A 27,939-nucleotide genomic window follows, 5' to 3' on the forward strand; every position below is an offset into this window, starting at 1 on the left:
TAGTGGCTGAATATTAAAAAAAAAAAAAAAACAACAACCTGCAGAGGTGGTTTGAGAATGCCTAACCTTTAGGAAATCCAGGTGTGGTGGAAAGGGCATTTGGCCAAGAGCCTCAAGTGCTACTCAGTCCCTCCCCACTCAACCCCCGCCACTCACTCCCAACCCTGACAAAGTAGACTATATGGGAACAGACAAGGCAGTTTTCCCAGTCTGTGTCAGTTTAGACAGTTTATGATTCCCTATTGACAATTTTCAACTATTGAGTGTGTAACCAAAGCTATTCAAAGTTATGTAAAGAATGGTTTAAAATTCTATATGATGTAACTGAAGCTTGTCCTATAAAAGTCACCACTGAAATACAGAGAGGAGTATGTTTTTCCTACAAAGTATAAATCTCCTTTCTTTCCTCCAAAACCCTACTATGGCTTTGGTTTATAGCTTTAAGTTATGACCCCAAAACCTTCCATTTATGGAGCACCTACTAGGTGCACCAATTAAGAGAGTTTATAAAGACAGACCTACCCTACATCTTCTAGCATAACCAAATCCATTGTGGCACACGACGTGGGTTTTGCCCTGCCCAGCTTTTGCGTGATTGTCTTATACTGATCTAGAAAGCCTAGTTGGTACCTCTTGAGGATGTGGTAAACTTCAATTTCTCTTGTCTTTTGTTTTAGGGAACAGCGAAGGTTTCTTCAACATCAACGCCCTGCTAGGCATCATCACTCTAGCGCAGAAACTTGATCAGGCAAATCATGCCCGGTATACTCTAACAGTGAAGGCAGAAGATCAAGGCTCCCCACAAGGGCATGACCTGGCTACAGTGATCATTCACGTCCACCCCTCCGACAGCAGTGCCCCCGTCTTTTCAAATTCTGAGTACTTTGTAGAGATCCCTGAATCAATCCCTGTGGGTTCCCCAATCCTCCTCATCTCAGCTACAAGCTTCTCAGAAGTTACCTATGAGTTAAGAGAGGGAAACAAGAATGGCGTATTCTCCATGAACTCATATTCTGGACTCATTTCTACTCAGAAGAAACTGGATCATGAGAAAATTTCATCTTACCAGCTGAAAATCCGAGGCAGCAATATGGCGGGTGCATTTACTGATATCATGGTTCTTGTTTACATCATTGACGAAAATGACAATGCTCCCATGTTCTCAAAATTGACTTTTGTGGGCCAAATTAGTGAAGCAGCTCCACTGAGCAGCATGATCATGGATGAAAACAACAACCCCCTCGTGATCCGAGCCTCTGACAGTGACAAAGAAGCAAATTCCTTGTTGGTCTATAAAATTTTGGAACCAGAGACTCTGAAGTTTTTAAAAATCGATCCCAGCATGGGAACTCTAACCACCGTATTAGAGATGGATTACGAAAGCATGCCCTCTTTCCAATTCAACATCTATGTCCATGACCAAGGAAGCCCCATCTTATTTGCACCCAGGGCTGCCCAGGTCATAATCAACGTCAGGAATGTTAATGACTGTCCTCCCAGGTTCTTGGACCAGATATATGAAGTAGCAATAATGAAGCCAGTCCACCGGGGTATGGCGCTCCTTACGGTGCAGGCCAGTGACGATGACTCAGAAGTCAGTTATAGCATCAAAACTGGCAATGCTGACGAAGCTATTGCCATGCATCCCATTACTGGTCGCATATCTGTGTTGGATCCTACTCTCCTGGGACTCTCTCGGGAGCTTATTGTCAGAGCTTCTGATGGCCTGTATCAAGATACTGCACTAGTAAAGATTTCTTGGACACAAGCTCTTAACACAACCTTACAGTTTGACCGGGATGTCTACAGGGCAACAGTGAAGGAGAATTTACTGGAGAGAAAGGCATTGGTGATTCTTGGTGCCCAAGGCAATCATTTGAACGACACCTTGTCCTACTTCCTTTTGAATGGCACAGATATGTTTCACATGATCCAATCAGCAGGTGTGTTGCAGACGAGAGGTGTGGGGTTTGACAGAGAACAGCAGGACACTCATGAGGTGGCAGTGGAACTGAGGGACAATCGGACACCTCAGAGGGTGGCTCAGGCTCTGGTCCGAGTCTCTGTTGAGGATGTCAATGACAATAGCCCCGAATTTAAACATCTGCCCTACCACACAATCATCCAAGATGGCACAGAACCAGGAGATGTCCTCTTTCAGGTGTCTGCCACTGACCAGGACTTGGGGGTGAATGGTGCTGTCACCTATGCATTTGCAGAAGATTACACATATTTTCGAATTGACCCCTATCTTGGGGACATATCATTAAGGAAACCCTTTGATTATCAGGCTCTGAATAAGTATCGCCTCAAAGTCATTGCTCAAGATGGAGGAACTCCATCCCTCCAGGCTGAGGAAGAGGTACTTGTCATTGTGAGAAATAAATCCAACCCACTGTTTCAGACGCCTTACTACAAAGTCAGAGTGCCTGAAAATATCACACTCTATACCCCTATTCTCCACACCCAGGCCCGGAGTCCAGAGGGACTCCGGCTCATCTACAACATTGTAGAGGAAGAGCCCTTGATGCTGTTCACCACTGACTTTAAGACTGGTGTCCTAACCGTGACGGGCCCTTTGGACTATGAGTCTAAGACCAAACACGTGTTCACAGTCAGAGCCACAGACACTGCTCTGGGGTCATTTTCTGAGGCCACCGTGGAAGTCCTGGTGGAGGACGTGAATGATAATCCTCCCACCTTCTCTCAGTTGGTCTACACCACTTCAATCTCAGAAGGTTTGCCTGCTCAGACTCCCGTGATCCAACTATTGGCTTCTGACCGGGATTCAGGGCAGAACCGTGATGTCTCTTACCAGATTGTAGAGGATGGCTCAGATGTTTCCAAATTCTTCCAGATCAATAGGAGCACAGGGGAAATGTCCACAGTTCAAGAGCTGGACTACGAAGCCCAACAACATTTTCATGTGAAAGTCAGGGCCATGGATAGAGGAGATCCCCCACTCACTGGTGAAACCCTTGTGGTTGTCAATGTGTCTGACATCAATGACAACCCCCCAGAGTTCAGGCAACCTCAGTACGAAGCCAATGTCAGTGAGCTGGCAACCTGTGGACACCTGGTTCTCAAAGTGCAAGCTCTTGACCCTGACAGCAGGGACACCTCCCGCCTGGAGTACCTGATTCTTTCCGGCAATCAGGACAGGCACTTCTCCATTAACAGTTCATCGGGAATAATTTCTATGTACAACCTTTGCAAAAAGCACTTGGACTCTTCTTACAATTTGAGGGTAGGTGCTTCTGATGGGGTCTTCCGAGCAACTGTACCTGTGTATATCAACACTACAAATGCCAACAAGTACAGCCCAGAGTTCCAGCAGCATATTTATGAGGCAGAATTGGCTGAGAATGCAAAAGTGGGGACCAAGGTGATTGAGTTGTTAGCCATAGACAAAGACAGTGGTCCCTATGGCACTGTAGATTACACCATTATCAATAAACTAGCAGGTGAGAAGTTCTCCATAAACCCGAGTGGCCAGATCACCACACTGCAGAAACTAGACCGGGAAAATTCCACAGAAAGGGTCATTGCCATTAAGGTCATGGCTCAGGACGGAGGAGGACGCGTGGCATTCTGCACTGTGAAGATCATCCTCACGGATGAAAATGATAACCCTCCACAGTTCAAAGCATCTGAGTACACTGTATCCATTCAGTCCAATGTCAGTAAGGACTCCCCAGTCATCCAGGTGCTGGCCTATGATGCAGACGAAGGCCGGAATGCAGACGTCACCTACTCAGTGGACTCAGTGGAGGACTTGGAAGAAGAGGTCATTGAAGTCAACCCAATTACTGGTGTTGTCAAGGTGAAAGAGAGCCTGGTGGGATTGGAAAATCGGGCCTTTGACTTAAAAATTAAAGCTCAGGATGGGGGCCCTCCTCACTGGAACTCTCTCATGCTGTTACGACTTCAGGTGGTTCCTAATGAAGTATCTTTGCCCCAATTTTCTGAACCTCTATATACCTTTTCTGCATCAGAAGACCTTCCAGAGGGGTCTGAAATTGGCTCTGTTAAAGCAGTGGCAGCTCAGGATCCAGTCATCTATAGTCTGGTGCAGGGCACCACGCCAGAGAGCAACAGGGATGGCATCTTCTCCTTGGACCAAAACACAGGGGTTCTAAAGGTGAGGAAGGCCATGGATTATGAGTCCACCAAATGGTACCAGATTGACTTGATGGCTCATTGCCCCCATAATGACACTTATTTGGGTTCCCTGGTCTCTGTCAACATCCAAGTGAAGGATGTCAATGACAATAGGCCTATATTCGAGGCTGACCCATATAAGGCTGTTCTCACTGAGAATATGCCAGTGGGGACCTCAGTCATTCAAGTGACTGCCAATGATCAGGACACTGGGGATGATGGCCAGGTGAGCTACAGGTTGCCAGTGGACCCTGGTAGCAATATCCATGAACTTTTTGCCATTGACAGTGAAACTGGCTGGATCACCACACTCCAGGAACTTGACTGTGAGACCAACCAGATCTACCACTTTTATGTAGTGGCCTATGACCATGGCCGGACCATCCAGCTATCTTCTCAGGTCCTGGTTGAAGTCTCCATTACAGATGAAAATGACAATGCCCCCCGATTTGCTTCAGAAGACTATAGAGGATCTGTGGTAGAGAACAGTGAGCCTGGTGAACCTGTGGCCACTCTTAAAACCTTGGATGCTGATATCTCTGAGCAGAACAGACAGGTCACCTGCTATATCACAGGTAAGGATACCTATCTTAGAGTGGGATGCACTGAAAAAAATTCCAGTAAGACGTTTCTTAAGACATGGGTTTAAGTCCTTGCTCTGCCACTTAACAGTGTGATCTTGAGCAAATCACTTAACTTTCCAGGACCTCAACTGCTCCAGTTATAGACTTGGCATGGCTGTTTTAATTCATCTCAAGGGATGCTGACAGGATCTAACTTGAAAAAGCTTTGATAGCTCCCTATAAATTAGAAAGTGCTTTGTAACGAGGATCTCTTATTACCTTAGCTGGAGTAGGTAGAATAGAAGGGAGATACTGTAACTGTTCTGTTAGCTTCTGGAAGATGGAGAGGGGATCAACAGTTGTGTGGGCTATAGAAATTCTGTGAGGTGATTATCCTTGCAGAGTAGTACTCTGCCAAGGGCAAGTTGTGGATAGTAGAAAATGCTTCCTAGTCAATCATAGGACCTGAGTGTTAAGTGGGTTGGATATGATTCCAACCCAATCCTCTTCTTTCACACACACATGGGAGAACCAAAGCCCAGATAGGAGGATAAACTCAATCAAGATCATACTCCAAGCTTGCATCAGGACTGGGATTAAAACCAGACCCTACAAACTGCTTTCCCCAGTAGATAACCACTGCAAACCTAAACGACTCCAATCTCTGTCCAGGGGTGAAACCAGCCATCTGGTGGCCAGAGAGTTTCTTTACTTCTCAGTGTCCCTTTCCCTGTGTCCCAGCTGCCTTGTCATCCCATTCCCATAGTCATAGTTTGTTCTGCTCTCACAGCTGTCTGGCGGAGAGTTAACAAGCATGACATTCCAACCAAGAATTATAGACTCCTGGAGACAGAGCCTGGATAAAAGTTGTTTGAAACATGGAGTCTTAGTGAAATAGAATCTTATAATATCAGACTTTTAAAAACACAAAAATCTTAAACTCTCTGAATAATAACATAATAAATGCCACTGTATCATCAACTCAGGGAATAGCTGAATCTTGGAGCTCCAGAATCTTAGAATCTCGAAAATCCATCTCCCCTCTCAGTGATGGATGTCAAGAAAAGATGACTCAGAAGCAAACCTAATGAGCCATCTGAACCTCTGGTTAGCCTGTGTACTCAGTTGTAAAATAAAACCTCAGAGAGTTGAATGTTATTGATCACCTTCCAGCCCTCCACTATTGAACAGATACTGGATACTAGATGGTTCTTGTCTAGAATTGCTATCTGCTTCCCTTTAACTTCTCCGAATGTCTTCCAATGCACACAAAAGAAGAAATGTGCCCCTTAGCCACATACTTTGGAGCAGCATTTCTTGCAGTGATAATTCCATTTAACAGGAGACCTTTGAAGTTGAAAGAGGTTTCATAACACCAAATAACTGACTCACTGAAGAAATGTAGGTCCCTAGTTAAAGGAGGAAATTTTTGCCTTTCCCTGCAATCCTAAAAAAAAAGTGTCAGGTGGGCAGTCACCTATAGTACAAAGCCTGGTTTGTTCCTATGGCTTGGCTTCAGGAAACTCTGTCCCATATTTCTAGAGGGAGACCCCCTGGGCCAGTTTGGCATCAGCCAAGTTGGAGATGAGTGGAGAATTTTCTCGAGGAAGACCCTGGACCGTGAGCACACAGCCAAGTACTTGCTCCGAATCACAGCTTCTGATGGCAAGTTCCAGGCTTCAGTCCCCGTGGAGATCTTTGTCCTGGACATCAATGATAACAGCCCACAGTGCTCACAGGTGAGAGCCAGCTGAGGGTAGGGGAGGAGTGGAGATAAGGAAGCTGGAGCAAAGGGTAAGAGGAAGGAGAAGGACTCAGAGTACCATCTCTGAGGCGAGCCATCACTGACCAAACCTGCCCTTGCTTCTCCCCGGCCGGCCTCAGACTAGTGCCTGGGGCAGGGACCGTTCCAGGTAATTCCTTGCCCTTCCCAAAAGGATGTCACCAAGCTCTTTAGGATTCATGGTCCATAGCTCTCCCCACTCCCTTCCCCACACTCTCTAAAAAGATCCTTTTTTCCTGCAAAACATATCCAGAAGTAACTTCATTCTCCAAGCAGTCTGCTACGCTCAATGGAAAGGTCACTCTATCACTCAACTTGTTAGCATGGCTCATTGTTATCAAATATATCCAAAGAGACTTTCCCCCAGAGACACCCTGCACCACTCACCATGTCTTTATGTGCATATCCCTACATCTGCATGCATTATACAGACCATCAGAAACCCTCCTCCAGGATACATGTATACACAAACATACAGACAGGGCAGCTACATTTTTGATAAGGGAGACTTTCCTAAGGACCTCATATAATTAAACACTAAATTTCCCAAGGAAAATATTGAGTGGTGTGTGTGTGTGTGTGTGCGCGCACACATACATCAGGAGAGAAATTGCATTCTTAGAGGACATAAATCAACAACCATTGTCATGTAGCTTTGCTTTTAAACACATTTTTTAAAACACAATAAATAATTTTTAATTTGGGGGGGTTGCATTACTTTAAGGTTTCCAAATAAACTATTAATATTAAATTTTTATGACATCAAGTTAGCATAATTCAAGTGTATAAAAAAATCCAGTTCTTCAGTATAAATACATATAAGTGCACACTTATATGCAGGTACTCACACACATACATGTAGTTGAAAGATTATAACTCTATAAATATGCAAATACATATATACATATATACAAAGATACACATAAGCATGCATGCATGCATGAAGTCGCTCAGTCGTGTCCAGCTCTTTGCAACCCCATGGACTGTAGCCTACCAGGCTCCTCCGTCCATGGAATTTTCCAGGCAAGAGAATTGGAATGGGTTGCCATTTCCTTCTCCAGGGGATCTTCTGACCCAGGTATTGAACCTGGGTCTACCTGCATTATAGGTAGCCATCTGAGCCACCAAATAACATTTATCCATAACATACCCATTCATACAGGTAAATGTACATCTCTAACCCACTCCAGTGTTCTTGCCTGGAGAGTCCCTGGGACAGGGGAGCCTGGTGGGCTGCTGTCTATGGGGTCACACAGAGTCGGACATGACTGAAGTGACTCAGCAGCAGCAGCAACTCACACAAACATATAAGCATGTACATATGTGTATACTTCAGTTCTTCATACTTTATTTGTATACATATATATGGACACATACCTTGGAATACACAAAAATCATATATCCTATCACCTTTCCTTGCTCTGTTTTCTATGCTCCAATCTCATAGAAGCAAAGTAGAAGAGAACCTGGATTATCAAGTGGAATGCATGGAAAATGTCTCTCTGCAGGATCCAAGATGAACACCTTTTGGATGGTCTCAGAAGGGCAACCTTCTGGGGAGAACAGTGGCCATACCTTCTTTCTCTTTTGCCTCAGCATCCTTCTAACCAGCCTGTATCCTCCTCATGCTGAGGGAGTCTGGGGCCAAACTCACCTTAGCCTTCTCAGAGGTGATCAAGAGCATAACCAGAGCCAGGGAAAGAGTCTGGGGTGGGGGGTGGGGGGTGGCATCTCAACACAGCCTGCCAAGCACAAAACCTCCACCCAGAGCATATATGGGGGTCCGTGCTAATCCACAGTGGGCAATGGGGGAACAGGTTTGCTTGGAAACTGTGTCCAGCACCAGCAGCTGGAAAAACACTGGCCTCCAGCCTCTCCCCTGGGCCACACTCTTCGAAATGTGGCCCTTATGGAGTAAAAGGTTGTGGCAGGTCCTGGTGGCTCAGATGGTCAAGAACATGTCTGCAATGCGGGAGACCTGGGTTCAATTCCTGGGTTGCGAAGATCCACTGGAGAAGATCCCCTGGAGATCCTCCAGTATTCTTGCCTGGAGAATCCCATGGACAGAGGAGCCTGGTGGGCTACAGTCCATGGGGTCGCAAAGAGTCAGACACAACTGAGCAACTTTTCACTTTCACTTCTAGCCCTGAGTGTGAGCTTTCAGATGGTGGAAATTCTCTCTCATGCTCTGCTTTTCTGACTAGGTCTCCCATCATCTTTCTCCTTGTTTTTCATCTCCATGTTCCCTGCATGTTCTATCTTACTCTATTCTCCTCCCTCCCTCTCTCTGCTTCTCTCCCCTCCCCACTTCCATCTCTCCTCTCTCATCTCTCTCTCTGCTTCTATCTTGTCCTGTAACTCTGTCTCTCTCTGGATCTTAGCATATCTCCCACAATCTCCCTCTTCTTTGTCTTTCGATTTCAGCTTCTCTACACTGGCGAAGTCAGTGAAGACGTACCTCCAGGACACTTCATTTTGAAAGTTTCTGCAACAGACCTGGACTCCGACACCAATGCTCAGATCACATACTCTCTGCATGGCCCTGGGGCGGATGAATTTAAGCTGGATCCTCACACAGGTAGGTTTCCTGAGCTGCAGGATCAAGCCAAGAACTGATACACTGAATAACCAGTGCCCAGTACCCAGGCTCCTTAGAGAAGAAACAAGAATTCACCTATCCATCCATCCACTCAGCAAACATATATTGGCACTATGTGCCAAGCATTCACTAGATGCTGGGGACAAAAATTGATAAGACAAGATCGAGTTCTTCACAGTCTAGTGGGAAAGGTACTGAGTCAGTGGTTTGACATGTGCTGAGGTAAGAAAAATTCAGGATGTTAGGTGAGTTTTTGACAGCAGAACTTAAGTTTGGAAGTGGGGGTAAGTAAAATTTCTTTGAGGAAATAGCCAGGGGGTAAGGGAGTGGTAAGGTTGGACATTCAAGGCAGAAAGAGATTTCATACGAGGACTTTGTTTTGGGAAAGAACATGCACAGGTAAGGACCTAGAAGACAGGAACTGGTGCACAGAAGGGGAGGAGAGAAAGAGGGCAAAGGATGAGGCCCCCTGGGGCACAGGAGCCAAGTCCTTACCTACAGAGCCATTAAAAGGTTCAAGTGGATAAAAAGTCATGATCAAAGACATGATCTCAAGGTTGTATGCTGCAGATTGAGATAAAACCCCAGGGCGCTATTGTAAGGATCCCAATAAAGTATATAGAAATCTAAGCCCAAGTCTGGCACATAATAATAATTCAGTAGATACGGTTTCCATTGTCATTATCAGTTAGGGGACAAAGCAGAGAGTGGGAAGCAGAGTCCAGCAGAGTAGACCGGAATACTTGGGAAAGGTTTGGCTGTGAGCGCCTGGTGGAGAAGGCAGGGCAGAGCCTGGTTCCTTCAGAGAAGGGGAAGTCCTTGTCCTGCTGCTGTAATGGAGGGTATGGGGACATGCAACGTAGAGGGCTCTTGAGCCCTCTCTGTGACTTGCACAGAAAGCCAGCTCCTGACACTTGGAACCAGTAGCTCAAAGGATACTATGGAGGTTGCTGAGCAGGGAGGTGGCAGATGAGAGTGAGTATTTCAAGAAGCTGCACTGCCCTTTCTGACCCTAGCATAGGCATGCTGAGTCACCCAAGGAGGTGACCTAACCTCTCTCTACTGTTCTTTGTCCAGATGAAGGATGATTAGCAGGGTCTTAAAAAAAATTCAATGGTTTATCTGAGTAAGGAAATAATACGTGCTCATTATTCAAAATGGGGTTCCCTTGTGGCTCAGTTGGTAAAGAATCTGCCTGCAATGTGGGAGACCTGGGTTCAATCCCTAGGTTGGGAAGATCCCTTGAAGAAGGGAAAGGCTACCCACTCCAGAATTTTGGCCTGGAGAATTCCATGGACTGTATAGTCCATGGGGTCGCAAAGAGTCAGACACAACTGAGCAACTTTCACTTACTCATTGCTCAAAAATACAAACCATGTAGGTGTGTATTAGGCAGACACTGGAAAATCTTCATGACAACCAGCCTCTAATGAAAGATAAGCACTCTTGGCATATATTCTATCCGACTGGTTTTCCATGCATGCCACAATCTCTATATAGCATACTATTTTGTGACTTCCTTTTTCTTAGAGCAATATCGTGGAGCTATCAACAAGGCGGTACACAAAGTTTTGCCATAATCACTTTTCCCATTGCAGAATATTTTACTCTATGGCTAAATGATAACGTATTTAACCAGTAGATTTTTGAAAGACACAGGATATTTTCAGTATGTTGCTATTTATAAAGAATGCTGCAGAGAATATCTCTACATGTATATTTTCTCCTTGGGTTGATTATTCTATCAGATACAGTCCTAGAAGTGAGACTGCAGGCCAAAGCATAAACACATTTTATGTGGTGTCAGAAACTGTCTAACTGGCATTTTAAAACGTTGTGCCTCTTTGTAGCTTGTTGGTGTGAATTTTAAATTGGGGATGTGGTGGTAGAATGTGACTAGGAAAGCAAGCAGGTGTGGAAAGATACAGACTGAGCCTCTTTCCTAACCATCTGTACACAGGACCCCTATTCTCTGTGACAGCACACTGAGGGGGGTGGGCGGTGCTGAGGTTATCTCATATAGACATCAGGAATGTACATGCTAGGATCATGGCCTCCAGAGAAAGATCACTTTCTGTCCTTTCTCTTGCCAGGGGAGCTGACCACACTCACAGCCTTAGATCGAGAGAAGAAGGATGCATACAGCCTTGTTGCCAAGGCAACAGATGGAGGCGGCCAATCGTGCCAGGCAGATGTGATCCTCCATGTGGAGGATGTGAATGACAACGCCCCCCGGTTCTTCCCCAGCCACTCTGCTGTGGCAGTCTTCGACAACACCACGGTGAAGACCCCTGTGGCAGTAGTACTGGCCCGGGACCCTGACCAAGGTGAGAAAGACAAGGATTAGAGGCCATTTGCTCACAGGGTCACCCTAGGCGAGGGTTTGGCTCTCTCTCTCTCTTGTTCTGGAACTGCAAGGACTGTCACTCCTGAGCCCACATGCCAGGGTCCAGCCCTGGTGGATCCAGGGTGATTCAAAGGTGGGGACAGAGTCGGCGTCTTTGGAAAAATACATATTTAATCACAGATATAGAGAGATTAGAAATGGATAGTGTAGTAGGAAGATTAGTGGAGAAAAAGAGGCTGAATAACTTGGATTACATGGAATAGCATCCATGCTCCAGATGGGAATTCAGCCAGAAAAACGGGAGCAAGAAAGAAGCGACATGGGGGAATCAGTCTTTCCGGAAACTGATCTGATTTCTTTACTTTTAGGTTTGCTTATATACCTTTTGTTATACATAGGGATGAATACAGAGTCATCGGGGTTGGGGGGGGGGTGGGGGATGGTCAGCAGTCCTGACCTTTATCAAAATCAGGTGCTTCACATAAAAAGGTCTTAGGGATTTTATGATCCTTTCTTTCTGATAACCAAAAAACATATTTTTTCCAAGGGTGTTTTTTCTTAAACCAGGCACCACCCTCCAAATAAAGTTACATTCCGATAGGGTGAGGGTGTAGTGAGTTACAATCAAGAAAGGAATTTATTTAACCCAAGGTTAACATGATTAGTCTTAAAGGTTAATACTTATTTCTCCTATATGTTAGTTATATTCATTATAAGGGTAGGGAACATGGAGATTTAGCAGCAAACATCAGCCCAACAAATGAAAATCCTTTCACCAATGTTCCCCTTAAGATCTATTTGGTCTTAAGATAGTGATAAAGTTACATTTTTACCTAACAAGGACACAGTGATTAATAACAAAGCACAGTGATCTATTACAAAGGAGAAAATCCATTAACTCAAAAAGTCTAGTATTGCTAACATCAGAAACTACTGTATTTCCTTTTCTATAGTCCAAATACATTGATTAATATATTCCCAGGTGCCTAAGGATATGGAGGCCTGGCGGCAATCATTGACTCAACAAGAAGAAAAAGCCCTATGCTAATTAAGACTCTCAAAATACTCCAAAACTCTCTGTGCTGTTTATGGTTAAGAGGTAGTAAACAATCATGTGCCTAGTGGCAGGAATATGGATAATCCTGTCACACAAGCTAGTCTGTCAGCAGAGAGGTTTGACCTAAGACACCCTTGTCCCACCCAGAGCAGGGAATTAGCAGCAATTATTGACACAACAAATGAAGAACCCTTCACCAATATAATTCCTAACCAACCCACTATACTAATAATTTCTAATTCCCCAAAAGAATTTGCCTTTAGTAAGTCTAAAACATCTCATGCCTCTCAGGTTGGGAGGCTGTAAACAATCACATGTGGCCGGACGAATCTATACAGGCGGGCTAGATAACCTTCAGAGGAGTCCATAAGCTGAAACACTCTTGTCACGCCCAAGAATTTTTATTGACTTGGAGCTGCACGTTTACTCCTTCTCCAAGAGAAACGGTTATGGGGAGAGCCCCAGTAAAGTCAGAGGTGTAGGTGAGAGCATAAACAGACTCTGGTTTTGGGGTTAGATGCTCGGGAACAGGGGGTTTCCTGAGGCTTGATCACGCCTTTGCGTATGCCAAGCCTCCTTCCTCATGACCCTTGCCATGGGCAGAGTTCCTCACACTGGCTCCCGGCACCTACGGACAGTTACAAGTAGAAAATGTCCATAAACTGTGTATCTAAGTGCTAGGGGACCAAAGATTTTGGCCATTTCAAGACTGATGTGGGGCATTTCAGCCTCATTGCTTCTCCCTGCCTCTTAGACCTGGAGCACTTTCAATCCTATCGTTTAAGTTCCAGGATATTTTGAATACAATACACCAATCAGAATTATTCGACTCTGATTAATTGGCCACAAGAAAGAAACCTAGGGCGCAAACTCCATTTAGTCTACTAAATTCTTGGATCAATTTTCTAGGCAATGAAGTGGAATAGTTTACATTTTATTTTTACGTTTTAATATTTTACATTTTAATTTTAATGACTTGGTTTTCATTAGGATTCTTTTCCTTTTACTATTTACAAGGCAAGTTGGATTCATCCAGGAGTATTCATTTCATACTGTACCATTTAAAGTTTCTGACATCATGAAGTTTTTCACTGTGGCGATCTCTACTTATGTCTATAGATGTATGTGTATATATACACGTTTATATATATATATGTACATATACAATTATAAAATTTAATTCAAGAAAATTGGACAATTTTGCTATAGGTAAAAAATACCCTCAGGATCAAAGTAGCCAGAGGAACAATGATGAAGATGATGGTAGTGATAAGACAGATCAAAATACCCTGCTTCATGAGACACCAACAGAGTAAATTTACAACTTCTTAGAGGAAGGGAGTTTTAGCTTGGCATTGAGGGAGGTGAGAGATTTTGGAGGAACGCAGGGGTTCCAGGGAGGGCAAATAGTCAGTGCAAAGGCATCTAATATCTAAGGCCCTGCAATGCTCACTAGCCAGGGCTTGCACACCTCCAGGAACAGAAGCTCCCAACTTCCCAGGCAGCCCCTTCCCTCTTCAGATAATTATTCAGTGTTAGCATTTTGAAGCAGATACCTGTCAATCATGGTCCTGCCATCTGCAGCCACACAGGTGTCCTAGACCTTCCAAGACTGGGACGTGCTGTCAGCTCTAGCCTCAAGGCTCCTTTTCTGGATAAAGAGCCCTAGCTTCTTCACTCTTGAGTTTCCAACCCTACCTCCCTTCTAGGATTCATCCTCTGGCCTTGTACCAGTTAACAATTAACCCTTCAAAACTGCTATTATTATTCTAACCCAATATTCCACCTCAATATTTCAAATGCAGCCTGACCAGTACTTCTCTCTCGAGAAAAAAATACACGTATGGAAGAGTGTGCATGATATGCACATTTAGTTCATGTAAATTCAACAAAAGCATTGTGTGTCCCCATGTGCGTGTGAGATTCAGTCTCTATAGGCTCAAGGCCTGTGCTCTTCCCATTGGGTGAGGTTCTCATGGCTGAGCATTAAATGTTGGCCTTCTTCAGACCCTATGGGCCCTGCCTGAGCCAACTGCTTCATCTGGTCCACAACCAAAGGAAATAACAGCCTCTGAGACAAAGTTGGAAAAACATCATGTGCTTTGATTTACTAAGAACTTTCCATGGGTGTATATTTTATTTTCTGTTTTTTGTTTTCTTTTTATTTTGACATAATTATAGACACACAGAAAGTTGCAAAAATAGTACTGAGAGGCCCATGCATCCTTCACCCAGCTTCTCCCAGAGGCAGCAATCTGTAGTATAACATTAAAACCAGGAAACTGGTCATGGGACATTACCAATAGAAAAAAAAAAAAAGAAAGTGAAGTTGCTCTGTCGTGTTCGACTCTCTGCAACTCCATGTAGCCTGCCAGGCTCCTCCGTCCATGGGATTTTCCAGGCAAGAATACTGGAGTAGGTTGCCATTGCCTTCTCCAGGGGATCTTCCTGACCCAGGGGTCAAACCTGGGTCTCCCGCACTGTAGGCAGACTCTTTACAATCTGAGCCACCAGGGACATTACTGATAATTAGACTCCAACCTTATTCAAATTTCACAGTTTCCATACGCACTTATTTGAATATGTACATGTATGCACTTCTATTCAATATTATCCCATGTATAGACTCATGCAACCACCACCACAATCAAGAACTGTTCTATCACAACCAAAGAACTCGCTATGGGTGGTTTCAATCTTGTAAAATTTTCATTTTATGAACTGACATTGGACCCTAACCTCTACATAAACAGCTTCAGATATCCTTAAGGGTTTGCAGAATAACCCTCCCCTTCACAAGAACCTTCTATGAGGTCTTGGGCCCCACCCTCATCAAGAACCCCCACATGACAGGGTCTCACTGCTAACAGCCTAAGCATTTTAGCTTAGGGACCCTGCCTTCCAGACCCTCCTCTGTCTGAAAGCTTTGCAGCAGGCAGGGCCCAGGGGAGGTCCCTCTGGATGAATAATGCACTCTGTCTCCCTCCCCAGGCACCAATGCCCAGGTGGTTTATTCTCTCACGGACTCTGCTGAAGGCCACTTTTCCATTGAGGCTACCACAGGTGTGATCCGGCTGGAGAAGCCGCTGCGGGTCAGGCCACAGGCAGCTCTGGAGCTCACCGTCCGTGCCTCTGACCTGGGCACCCCGATACCGCTCTCCACGCTGGGTACCGTCACGGTCTCTGTGGTGGGGCTGGAGGACTACCTGCCCGTGTTTCTGAGCACCGAGCACAGCGTGCAGGTGCCAGAGGATGCCCAGCGAGGCACAGAGGTGCTGCGGCTCGCCACCCTCACACGCCCGGGTGCTGAGAAGACTAGCTACCGCGTAGTCAGTGGGAATGAGCAGGGGAGGTTCCGCCTGGATGCCCGCACAGGTGAGACAGCTCCGGGAGGCAGCTCCACCCCAACCCTAAACACGAGCGCGCGCACACACACACATTGACTCACAGTTTTGGGGAACACTGGATTCTTCACATACAACAGCCCCTCCCTGGCATCCTTCAGCCCCTTTTTCACTCTGGATCTCTCTAGGTACCAAGTCCCTTCTTGCACCCTGGGCCCAGCTTATATGGAAACACCCCTCCTTCCATTATGTCCCCACCAAGGACTCTGTGTTGAGGACACCCCTCCTCCCACTTTGCAGCTTCACAGTCCCAGCTCACATCCAGCCCCAGGATGCTGAGGCCACCCTCCATCCTTTGCTGCCAAGGCATAAAGCACCTGCTAGAATTTGGGGCTTGAGCAGCCCAAGGCAAGGCTGCCTGCTTCCCTCCTAAAGCCATCCACAAACATCCCAGCTCCCTTGAATTTTCCCTTAGTCTCATAAAGATAGACATCTAGGACAACTGCTCTCTTCTATCCTCCTATCCATGAAAGAATCTAAGTCAGACTCATAGCATCCCTTGGAAGGGCCTCAGAAGCTGCTCAGGTCAGATCAGGCCCCACGTGGATCCCTCCCCACAGTGCCTCTGCAATGGTGTGCTCTACCTCCTAAAGCATCTGCCTGTTGAGCATTCTTTTTTTTTTTTTTCAATTTTTATTATGGAGACTTTAAACATATTTTTTAAAAATAGAGGAAACAGTATATGGACCCCACAACATTCGTCTTGTCTAGTTTCATCCTTAAACCCTCACATCCACCCATTGCTGAGTTATTTTAAAGCAAATCCCAGGGACTTCCCTGGTGGTCCAGTGGCTAATGCTCTGCACTCCCAACGCAGGGGCTTGGGGTTCAATCCCTGGTCAGGGAACTAGACCCCACCTGCTGCAACTAAGAGCCTGCACATCTCAATAAAGACCGAAGATCCCGTGTACCACAACTAAGACCCAGTGCAGCCAAATAAATAAGTAACAGGATCAAGATTCAGTTAAAAAAAAAAGCAACCCCCAGACATGATATCATGTGGTTTGTAAATACTTCAGTGTGTATCTCTAAATGATACAGATTTCTTGTATAGGCACAGCTATAATATCATTAGCACACCCAAAAGATAATAATTCCTTAATATAGTTTCCAGACAACTTTTCAGACTATATCTCAAATGACTTTTTGGAGTTGGTTTGTTTGTCAACAGCCTCAAAAGTCCACATATTGCATTTCATTGATAGGAGCTATATAAACGTCCCTTTGAATCTCTAACATTTTGCTCTCCCTCTTTATTTCCCACTTATTTATTTATTTAATAAAATAAGATAAATATTTTATTTATTTTAATGAAAAATTTGGGTCATGAGTGAGGCGAGATTTTCTAATATTTTGGATTGGCTAGTTGTACCTTTATGATGTCATATAATATATCCCCCTAGCCCCCAAGCTTATTATAAATGATATTTGGATCAAAGACCTTGATCACGTTCAAGCTCAATATTTTGCCAACGGTGCTTCATAGATGATGCTGGGCTCTCCTTTGCACCACATTAGGAGGCATGTAATGGTTTATTGGTTCTTTTTCCTGAGGTTAAGACTGATGGTGGGCTCAGAGGCTGTTAGTATGATCTATCTATTACAGAGTTCCTCATTAGCTATTCTTTCAACAGAGGTTTTAACAGCCTTTAATGATTATTTCCAAGGATATTATTTCTTTAGGGGCTGCAAAAATGGTGGCTTTTTCTAGTCCTGTCATTCTTCATTCATTTACTAACTGGAATCATTTTATGAAGAAGAGTTTTCTACCATTAACTGTTCAGTTATAGAGGAATAGCAGGATAAATCCTTATTCTTTTATTTTCCAGTTTTCAGAATAATAACTCTCTGCCCTAACAATCTGTTGAACAATGCTGGGTAGTATAAAACTCTATAATATAAGTTCTGTCATTTACTAGGTGACTGAGCTTGGGCAGGTCACTTAGCTTTTGGGCACATCAGCTGACTTACCTAGAAAATGGAAATCACACCTTGTTCTTGTTCTAAGGGTTACTATAGCTCCATATGACACAGAGTTAACATTATAGATTTAAACGAAATCTCAATGAAATAGTACATAAATAATGAGGGAAAAGCTGCCGCTGAGATGGTAATAAGGAAAATGAGAGGAGATGGAGGAGGAGAAGGGAGACTATGGGGGAGGGAAAATAGATGATGGAGGAGATGGCAGAGAAGATGAGGCAGGAGATCAATCTCTCCCAACACAGTTGAGTTGCCTCTCCTGGGATTTGGCTCAAGACCCCCCTCAGCACTCTGCCTTTGTGGTCCCAACTGCCTCAATGCTCCCATCACCTCTTGTTTCTTCAGGGATCCTGTACGTCAACAAGAGCCTGGACTTTGAGACCAGCCCCAAGCACTTCCTGTCCGTCGAGTGCAGCCGGAAGGCCTCTTCCTCCCTCAGTGACATGACCACTATCGTGGTCAATATCACCGATGTCAATGAACATCGGCCCAGATTCCCCCAGCATCTGTACAGCACAAGGGTCTTAGAGAATGCCATCGTGGGGGATGTTGTGCTGACAGTAAGAATCTGTGATTTTGCCCTGTGTGTGTGTGTGGGCAGCGGGGGGATGGCCTCTGGAGTGGGTTCTTGTCTCCCCTTCCTTTAGTCATCTATGAGCATAGATTATTTTATCAATTAATACACTATAGGCTTGACTGACATATAGCCCCTCAACCAAGCTCTCTCGTGACAAAATGTCTCAAAGCCATGTTTGATAAGATCTAGATCACGTAATGAAATAATGGGCATGGGAGAGGCCCCAGAGGACACAAGGGGCACAGAGGGTCAGTCTGGGAAGGGAGGAATGGGGGGACACCAAACAACACCTCTTTGCATTTAAATATGTAATTGCTCCCCATTTCATGCAGTGACAGTGAACTCTGCATGCCCGTATTTGAGGTTTTCATCTCCTTTCACATGCACCCTACACTCCAACCACACAGGAGGAGATGTTTCCCCAAAAATCCTCTGTACTTTCATATTCCTGGGCTCATATCGTTTCCTCTGCCTGGAATGCTGACTCCACTCTCAGAAGCCTTCCTTATCCATCAGGCCTTTGCAAATCCTTGTCTAACTTCCCCAGGTGAAATTTATAGCCATAAAACTGATCATTCTTTGCTCCAAATTAGACTTGACCATAAAATTACACATTAAGCTTCCTGAGGGCTTACTCACTTTGGCATATTCCTCAACCCCTAGCACAGGACCTTAGTACCCTGTCGGTTATGAATGAATGAGTAAATGAAGGAATGAATGAATGGATAGATAAATGAATGAACCAAGACATGCTGACATCCTTACCAGGATGTAAATGAAGATATCCTCTTGGAAAGGATGACTGTGGTCTAGGGGCTGCCAGCCCAAGGACAATCTGTGGGCCAGGAACATGTTTGTGCCCCCTACACTCCTAGGGGCCAAGATTTCCTTTATGGTCTCTCTTGCCCCTCCATTCACAACCATCACCTGCCTCCACTGCAGGTGTCAGCAACTGATGAAGATGGACCTGTAAATAGTGCCATCACTTACAGCCTCATAGGAGGGAACCAGCTTGGGCACTTTGCCATCCATCCCAAGAAAGGAGAGCTACAGGTGGCCAAGGCCCTGGACTGGGAACAGGTGAGTCACATGGGAGGGACCCGTTCTGAGATCATCAGAGCGGAATATAGCCTTGCTGAAGGTCCAGAGGGTGAACTGTGGTCAACACCCCAGCCTGATGCTTCTCCAGACCTGCCCTCAGTGTCCCCCATTCCTTTCCTCTGTGGAGACCCTGGGGCGTGTAAAGCCAGAGGCAGGAGAGGGGCTGAGCGACTTTTAACTCAGGCCAACTTCTCACTACTAACCAAGGATTATTAGATCATTGTAACAAGTTATCATTTACTGAGCACCTGCTCTGTGCCAGGGACTTTGCTATGTGATGTACATACATTATGCCATTTGGCCCTTAAAGTGATCCTAGGATGTGGCTCCTGATATCACCCGCACACAAGTCAGTCACTCTGCCAAGGCTCAGCTAGTAAATAGTTAAACTGGAAGTCAAATTTACTTCCACCTGACACCAGAACCTGAGCCCTAAAATGCTATGGGAGAGCAATGGGGGCAGGCAAAAGGGAGTGTCTCCATCTTATTTTTCCAAAAATATTAGTCATGAATCATGGGGGCAGAACTGAGGGCCCTGTTGCTAATTCTCCCCTGGGTCTCTTGCCGTAGACTTCTAGCTATTCCCTGAAGCTCCGAGCCACAGACAGTGGGCAGCCCGCACTCTATGAGGACACAGACATCGCTATCCAAGTGGTTGATGTCAATGACAACCCACCAAGATTCTTCCAGCTCAACTACAGCACCTCTGTCCAGGTATGTTCAGCCTTCTAAGATCATCCCAAAGTCATCATCTTCCCTCCATTTTCTTCCTAGTGGAGGGTGCTCACCACTGGTATCGGTCCACCCAAACAGTGACTGTGACCTTGCACTGATACCCAAATGGCAACACAGCCTGCTGAAGGGGATTACGGATTACACAATTAAAAATTATCTAGCATTCTGCTAGGTTCTTCTGCATCCATTATCTCACAGGGGGCTCACACAGCCATATGGAATAGATAGTACTCATTTTACAGATTTTTTTAAATGGAGGTACAGAAACATGCCATAGTCAAAATGTGGCAAATCTGGGATTTGAACTCAAAGATTTTCCAGATCCCAAGCTATTTCCACTATACTAATGGTTTATAAACGGGATTTGGAGAAGGCCTTGGGATTCTGTGGGGAATTGTGATCACATAGAGAGACGTAAGGAAGTGGGGAGGAGCACAAAATTCTGAGTCCCATATCCATCAACCAGGGTCACCTGTTTTGGAAATTATGAGTATGAGTTAGGATGCTTTGGTTGCTAATAATAGATCACTTGACTAAAAGTTCATTAAACAATAAGGCCTTATTAATCCTATAGCAATAGGTCTGATAGTGGGAAAACCAATTCCAGAATTGGTTATTTCAGCAAAAAAAAAAAAAAAAAAAGATATCACAATTTTGGATTACTTTCTTCAAAATTCACTCACCTTCTTCCTTATGGTTATAAAATGGCTGCTGCAGCTCCAGAATCACATCCTTGCCTAACCTTCTTCAAAGGTGAACAGGAGATTTCCTTTGCCAAATCTGTTTCTATCAAAAGAAGAACCCTCACCTGTCAGACTTCTCCAATGGTCAGAACTGGATTATACGATCACCCTTAAATAAAAAGAAAACTGGCATAGGAAATCAGATTATTACAACTGACTTAAACCAGTCTTAGTCTGTCTCCTCTTAGGAGGACATATCTTAGCTGAGGGTATTGCCCTACCTGAATAAAAGTAGGATTTTATAAGAAAGGCCAGACTACTTGTTGAATCTGAAACTATGACTTTCTGCTCATAAGACTGTGTTTTTAGATAAGGTTTTTGATGCTAAAAAGACAGTTAACAATCACTGTAAATATTATAGCATGTTGAATTCCTGTGTTACAGAACAAAGACTGGAACAGGGACTTCCCTGGTGGTCCAGTGGCTCAGACTCTGTGCTTATAATGCAGGGAGCCCAGGTTTGAGCCCTTGTCTGGGAACTAGATCCTACATGCTGCAACTAAAGATCCTGGGTGCTACAATGAAGACTGAAGATCCCACATGCCGCCAAGACCTGGCGCAGCCAAATACATATTAAAAAAAAAAAAATGGAACAATACCCACGGGATCCATTTTCTCAGTTGAATTACTAATTGTCTTTGAATTTTTCTCATTGGATGTGTGTTCCATTGGTCATCTAATCATGAAACCATCTCTAGGTTTTCAACTGATCCTATGAATCACAAAATTCCCATGTGGATCTCAGGCACTAACTTATATACATGAATTATCAGTTATGTGACTTGGACAAGTCACCTCTCTGTAGGATAAAGGGCCTCTAAAGACTCTTCCAGCCCCAATGGCCTTTGTTTCTAAAACCTAGGACTGCCCTCAGGAAGCTCTGGTCTAGACTAACAAAGTCAACCACTAATTCACAGACAGGCAGAATGAATGAATGACAGTTCAAGATGTAGGCATGACCTGGGAGCAGCCAGAGTGCCGAGGACTCATCCTAGAGAAGGGAATCCAGAAAGATGTGAGAGGAAGGACTGGGATTCACTTTGCTCTTTGATTTTGTCACTCTTGTTCTCAGGAAAATGCCCCCATTGGCAGCAAAGTCTTGCAACTGATTCTGAGTGACCCAGACTCCCCAGAGAATGGTCCCCCCTTCTCATTCCGAATCACCAAGGGGAATGATGGCTTTGCCTTCCGAGTGACCCCAGATGGATGGTTGGTGACTACTGCAGGCCTGAGCAAGAGAGTCCAGGAATGGTATCAGCTTCAAATCGAGGTGAGAGCTGTGGGGGCCCCTGGTGGTGACCGTGGGGACGAAACATGTGCTGGCAGTGCTAATAGATACTAGCAGGAAGCCGTTGTATAGTGCAGGGAGCTCAGCTTGGTGCTCTGCGATGATGTAGACTGGTAGGATGCAGGTGGAGGTGGGATGGGAGGTTTAAGAGAGAACCACATACCCCTGGCCAATTCATGTTGATATATGGCAGAAACCAGCACAATAATGTAAAGCAATTGTCCTCCAACTAAAAATTAATAAGCTCAAATTAAAATAAAGAGGGAGGGGTATGTGTATATATATAGCCATTTATATATGTTAATATATATACACACATATATATATATACACACATGGCTGGTTCACCTCGCTATACAGCAGAAACTAACACAACATTGTAAAGCAATTATACTTCAATAAAAAAATAATTAATGAATAAAAGCACCATCAGTGCTTCTCTTATTAGGAAAAAAGTGTACAGAGCCCTTACTACATGCCAGGCACTGAGCTAAGTGCTTCATGTTCATCATTGCACTAAATCTCCACACCATGCTTTAGGGTGAGTGCAGTTATCACTCCCACTTTCCTGATGTGGTAACCGAGGCACACAGAGATTACGTGACTGGCTTAAAGTGATACTGTTAATAAGTGGTAGAGCTGGCCTGCTCCAAATCCCAGCACTCTGACTCCAAGCTCTTCACCCCTGCCCTGCTCTCAGAACAGAAACTCCCTCTCCCTGGATCTAATTCCTCAAGTCTGGCCAGAATAGCTCTTTGAACCTCAAGTCTTGTTAAAGACCTACCTCTGAGCATTGGTGTTCAGTTTATCCAGCGTCACAGCAAGCCAAAATGCTAAGATGATGAAGTCTGCGGTGAAGACAGGGTTTATTAGCAAGGCTGCCAGGCAAGGTGATAGGATAACAAGTCTCAGAACCACCTCCTGGAAGGCAAGGGGCTCTGGGTGTTTATGGATTAAGAACAAAGGGCCAGGGCAGTCTGAGACCTGGGGAGCGAGGGGAGCACGGCGAAAGCTGATTGGAAAAAGGTGCGGTAATCATTGTTCTGCCGCAGGTGTTCCTAAGCTACAGGCCTCTGCATGTCCAGAAATGGAGGCACTTTGCACTACCTGAGGGTGGAGTTTTCTGCCCTCTGACATCAAGGTCACCAAGCAGAACTTGGGCATGCTCTGTTGAAGGGCTGGTGGTCCTACCCAGTCTGAACCAGTTCTATTCCCACTAGGCACAATTGACTCCCCAAGTCCTGGAAAATAACTCAGGCAACTATCTTATTGTCTAGGTTATAGGCAGATACAAGTCTTAAAGCGACCTTGACTAGTGAAGGCAGGTGAAGTGGATTTGACTAATGATTATCCATGGTTTCAGTGCCAGGGTCCAATGAGAGAACATATATACATGTGCAGAGGATTACAGTGATATTATGATGGGTTGTAGGAAAACTGCCCAAGAAAAAGCGGCCAAAATGCTGATGAAACATGCCCATGCTCATTGCATCCCCCCAAATCTCTTTTCTAAACCTTAGTCTAGTGGATACTACTATCCTGTGAACTTCTCTGGGCTCAGGGTGATGTAGTCATCCATTCAGACAGCCAGCCAGCCAGGCATTCATTCATTCAGCATCCTTTGAGTACCTATCATACGCTGGGTCCCATGCTAGCAGTGAAAAGAAGAGGGTGATCCCTGTCCCCATGGGCTTTTGATTCTAATTATGGAGATAAACAATAAACAGATGAAGAAGGAAAGGGGTGGGAAGCTCAAAAGGCACTGCAGAGACATATTCAGAGGGTGGCTGCCCTTGAGTTGAGACCTGAAGAGTTGGCCACATGAAAAGGGGGCTGGAGAGTGTCCCAGGCAAGAACAAGACAAGACCAATCCCACTTTGGGAAAGAGCTTGAAGTGACCCGAGGCATGGTCATTTGCTCATCACATGGTGAGCGAGGAGGGGAATGAAGCTGAAGGGATGGGTTGGATGGCTCATGGGTGCCTCATAGCTTGGATGACCATGTTATTTGAGGTCCAAACTGTGATGTTCCTGAGAGTGAGAGAGGCACTAAAAACAGTTAATTGGTTATAACTGTTGATTTTCATAACAAATGAAAATCAAAACCAGGAAGTACAGTCACCCATGATAAGCCTTGGTAATACTTGTTGATTCTAATCAGGGTGCAGTGAGAAGTGATGGAAGGGTTTCCTACAGGGAAGTGACCCTTCTTGTGTCTCAGGAAGCTCATTTTTTAAGTTCCAGAGACAGTCAGTTTAAGGGGGCAAGAGTGGTTGAGGGAGACCAATGAGAAGTCATCTAAGCTGGAGGCAGGTGGTACTGAGACCTTGAGTGATGGTGCGGATGAACAAGTGGACAGATTTTGCAACAGGTAGTGGGAGTTGGTGGTGGACTGGATATGGGGAGAGAAGGAAAAGAGAAGAATCAGGACCACTCCCAGGTTCCTGACTCCAGTGAAGTCTGGTTGGTAGGGCCATTTATGAGTCTGGAAGGACTTGGATGGAGAACAGGTTTATGGGATAAAATGAGGGCTCTGTTTAGCATATATTATCTTTCAGGAGTCCATGATATATCTAAGTGAAGGTGTCCAATAAGTAGCTGGAAATGGGAGGCTTTGACTCAGAGAACAGATGTGGGCTAATGTAGAGGGTCTTCAAAGCCAAAAGCATAGGTCAAGAGATCAGCTTCCTGATCTCTGTAGCCTGGCTCAGAGTATCACTTAGTAACTCAATCACTTTCTTAAAAAAAAAAAAAAAAAAAAATCACTTTCTTGCATTCGTCCTGTATTTCCAGTTTTGTTCACTGGGAGGCACTATGCTGCTGCTGCTGCTAAGTCACTTCGTCCTGTCCAACTCTGTATAGGCCAGCAGATTCTGCTCTGGCTTTACCTACTGTATGACCTTGAGCATGTTAATTGACCTCTTTGAGACTCAGTTATATCTTTTGTAAAGTAGGACACTTCAGGATACCTGCCTCATCAGACAGATAAACTATGATCACACATTTAAAGCATGTAAAAGTGACTGGCACACAGTTTGTACTCAGATAATGTCAGTTACATGTTATAATGCAGTGCTTAGTCACTCAGTTATGTCTGATTCTTTGTGACCCTATGAACTGTAGCCCACCAGGCTCCTCTGTCCATGTGATTCTCCAGGCAAGAATACTGGAGTGGGTTACCATGCCCTCCTCCAGGGGATCTTCCCAACCCAGGTCTCCCACACTGCAGGAGGATTCTTTACCATCTGAGCCCAAGGAAAGCCTATATATTATAATACTTAGCAGTAATATTAATTATTACCATAATTCCCAGAAGCAGGTGTATTATTATACCTTTCTTGTCCACTCAGAGCAAATCCATATGAACAAGATATTACTGTAGGGAAAACCATGAAGATCCTTGCTGACAGCTGAGAAAGTGGTAATGCTACTGAGGAGGGGAAGGAAAGCTTCACCCTTGTCTGCCTAAGTCTGGGCAGAAAGTTGTAGAGATGCTTGGTGAAATGTGCAAGGGAAAGGCATTTCTAATTTATTCTAATAATCACCTTGCTTAAAACCTTTGGTGGCTTTTCATGTCTCTGACTTAAATCCAATCTCCTGTTCCTCAGCACATCAGTAACCACCTGGGTTACCTCTCTGCTCACCTCTGGCCCTCAGCCCTGGCCACTCTGGTCCCTTCCTGGTTTTTCAGCATTCCTTCCCACCTGAGGGCCTGACACTTGCTGTTCCCTGTCTGTCACCTCTCCTCCTCATCTCTCTTTTTCTGCTGATCATGGCGGAGGGCCTGGCCTGTACCAGCACTCAATACATATTTGTTGACCAAACTGAAGAGGACATGCCCATCCCCAGCCTGACCCCAGTCACATAGTAAAGAGAAGTAAGAGAACCTGTTGGGCTGACAGTGGCCACAAAGGATGTGCTCTGAAATCTCTAGGAGACATGTGATGACCCTCCTAAAGAAAGAGACGGAATGAGAGAAGTTCAAGAGGAAGGAACTGTGTGGCTTGCGAGGCTTAGGAGGGACTCAGAGAGGTGTCAGATAAGAAGGTGGTAGAGTTACGTTTTACTGCCTGGTGTGGGCTGTAAGTCCCTCCACAAAACCTTTGGTGCTTCTGGAGTGACGATTTTCCTTTTCAAATGCGACAGCACACTGAGCTCACGCTGGAGCAGCAGGGAGGCCCCTTAGGGGCCACAGCCACTGTCCTGATTCGTAGCCTGCTTCACCCACAGGTGTCAGACAGCGGCACCCCGCCCCTCTCATCTTCCACGTCGGTCAAGGTGCACGTCAGGGAGCAGAGCCACTACCCGCCCTCCGCCCTCCCCCTGGAGATCTTCATCACCACTGGGGAGGAGGAGTTCCAGGGCGGCATGGTGGGCAAAATCCACGCCACAGACCGAGACCCGCAGGACACGCTGACCTACAGCCTGGCGGGAGAGGAGGGCGTGGGCCGGCGCTTCTCAGTGGGGGCGACCGATGGCAAGATCATTGCCTCCCACGCGCTGCCTCGGGGCCGATACACATTCAACGTCACAGTCAGCGATGGAACCTTCTCCACCGTGGCTGGCGTCCATGTCCACGTGTGGCACATGGGGCCAGAGGCTCTGCAGCGGACCATGTGGATGGGCTTCCACCAGCTCACCCCGGAGGAGCTGGTGAGTGACCACTGGAGGAACCTGCAGAGGTTCCTTAGCAACTGGCTGGACATCAAACGAGCCAACATCCACCTGGCCAGCCTTCAGCCAGCAGAGGCCACGGCTGGTGTGGATGTGCTGCTGGTCTTCGAGGGGCACTCGGGGGCCTTCTCCAAGCTCCAGGAGCTGGCATCCACCATCGCTCGCTCAGCCAAGGAGATGGAGCACTCGGTGGGAATTCAGATGAGGTCAGCCATGCCCGTGGTGCCCTGCCAGGGGCCAAGCTGCCAGGGACAAATCTGCCAAGAGACCGTGCGCCTGGACCCCAGGGTTGGGCCCACGTACAGCACAGCCCGGCTCAGCATCCTGACCCCGAGGCACCGCCTGGAGAAGAACTGCTCCTGTAAAGGTGAGAAACGGGCCTTCCCCAGGACACTCAGTGCTGCTGGGCCTGGCCAGCCCAACTCCAGGGCTGGAGATCCCAACACAGGGCTCTCAGTTTAGTTAGAGGGATGTTTTCACAGGATTAAGGGCCATGGACCACCACGAGACAGGTATGGCCTCACAAAATCTCATCATGGAATAGCACCCTAGTTCTAGTCACTTTTTTTAATTTTGAAAATAATGGTAAAAATACAAGAGACAGTTCAGATCACAGCTAAAAGCACAGACTCTAGCATCAAGTTGCCTGGGTTCCAATCCTAGCTATGCCACTTGTGAGCCACGTGACCCAAGGAAAATTAATTAACCTCTCTGTGCCTTTGTGCTATTGTAGGGATTAAGTAAGAATTAAATATTAAGTGCTTGCTTAGAAAAGTGCCTGACATATAGAAGGTGGTCAATTAACCTGAGTCAGTAACACTACTACTATTATTACTACAGTCTGATGGGTTTAACCTTAGCATTCAGAGTAGGCAGCTCAGGTTCAAATCTGAGTTTCTATCATTTATTAGCTGCATACCCTTGA

At 45.5% G+C, this 27,939-nt stretch overlaps 1 protein-coding gene across 2 annotated transcripts in view; it reads left to right on the forward strand.

Moving 5' to 3' along the window:
• FAT2 (FAT atypical cadherin 2) overlaps positions 1-27,939 on the forward strand; it is an 84,931-nt gene that overhangs the window by 41,842 nt on the left and 15,150 nt on the right. For both annotated transcript variants that reach the window (XM_005683192.3, XM_018050131.1), the window contains exons 10-19: positions 678-4,736; positions 6,267-6,463; positions 8,932-9,085; positions 11,200-11,433; positions 15,502-15,885; positions 18,243-18,457; positions 19,417-19,554; positions 20,146-20,289; positions 22,126-22,323; positions 26,571-27,381. In XM_005683192.3, coding sequence (XP_005683249.2) covers positions 678-4,736; positions 6,267-6,463; positions 8,932-9,085; positions 11,200-11,433; positions 15,502-15,885; positions 18,243-18,457; positions 19,417-19,554; positions 20,146-20,289; positions 22,126-22,323; positions 26,571-27,381 — 6,534 coding nt within the window. The remainder of the gene's footprint in view (positions 1-677; positions 4,737-6,266; positions 6,464-8,931; positions 9,086-11,199; positions 11,434-15,501; positions 15,886-18,242; positions 18,458-19,416; positions 19,555-20,145; positions 20,290-22,125; positions 22,324-26,570; positions 27,382-27,939) is intronic.

Source organism: Capra hircus, chromosome 7 (genome assembly GCF_001704415.2).
Source record: "Capra hircus breed San Clemente chromosome 7, ASM170441v1, whole genome shotgun sequence".
Classification (NCBI taxonomy): Eukaryota; Metazoa; Chordata; class Mammalia; order Artiodactyla; family Bovidae; genus Capra; species Capra hircus.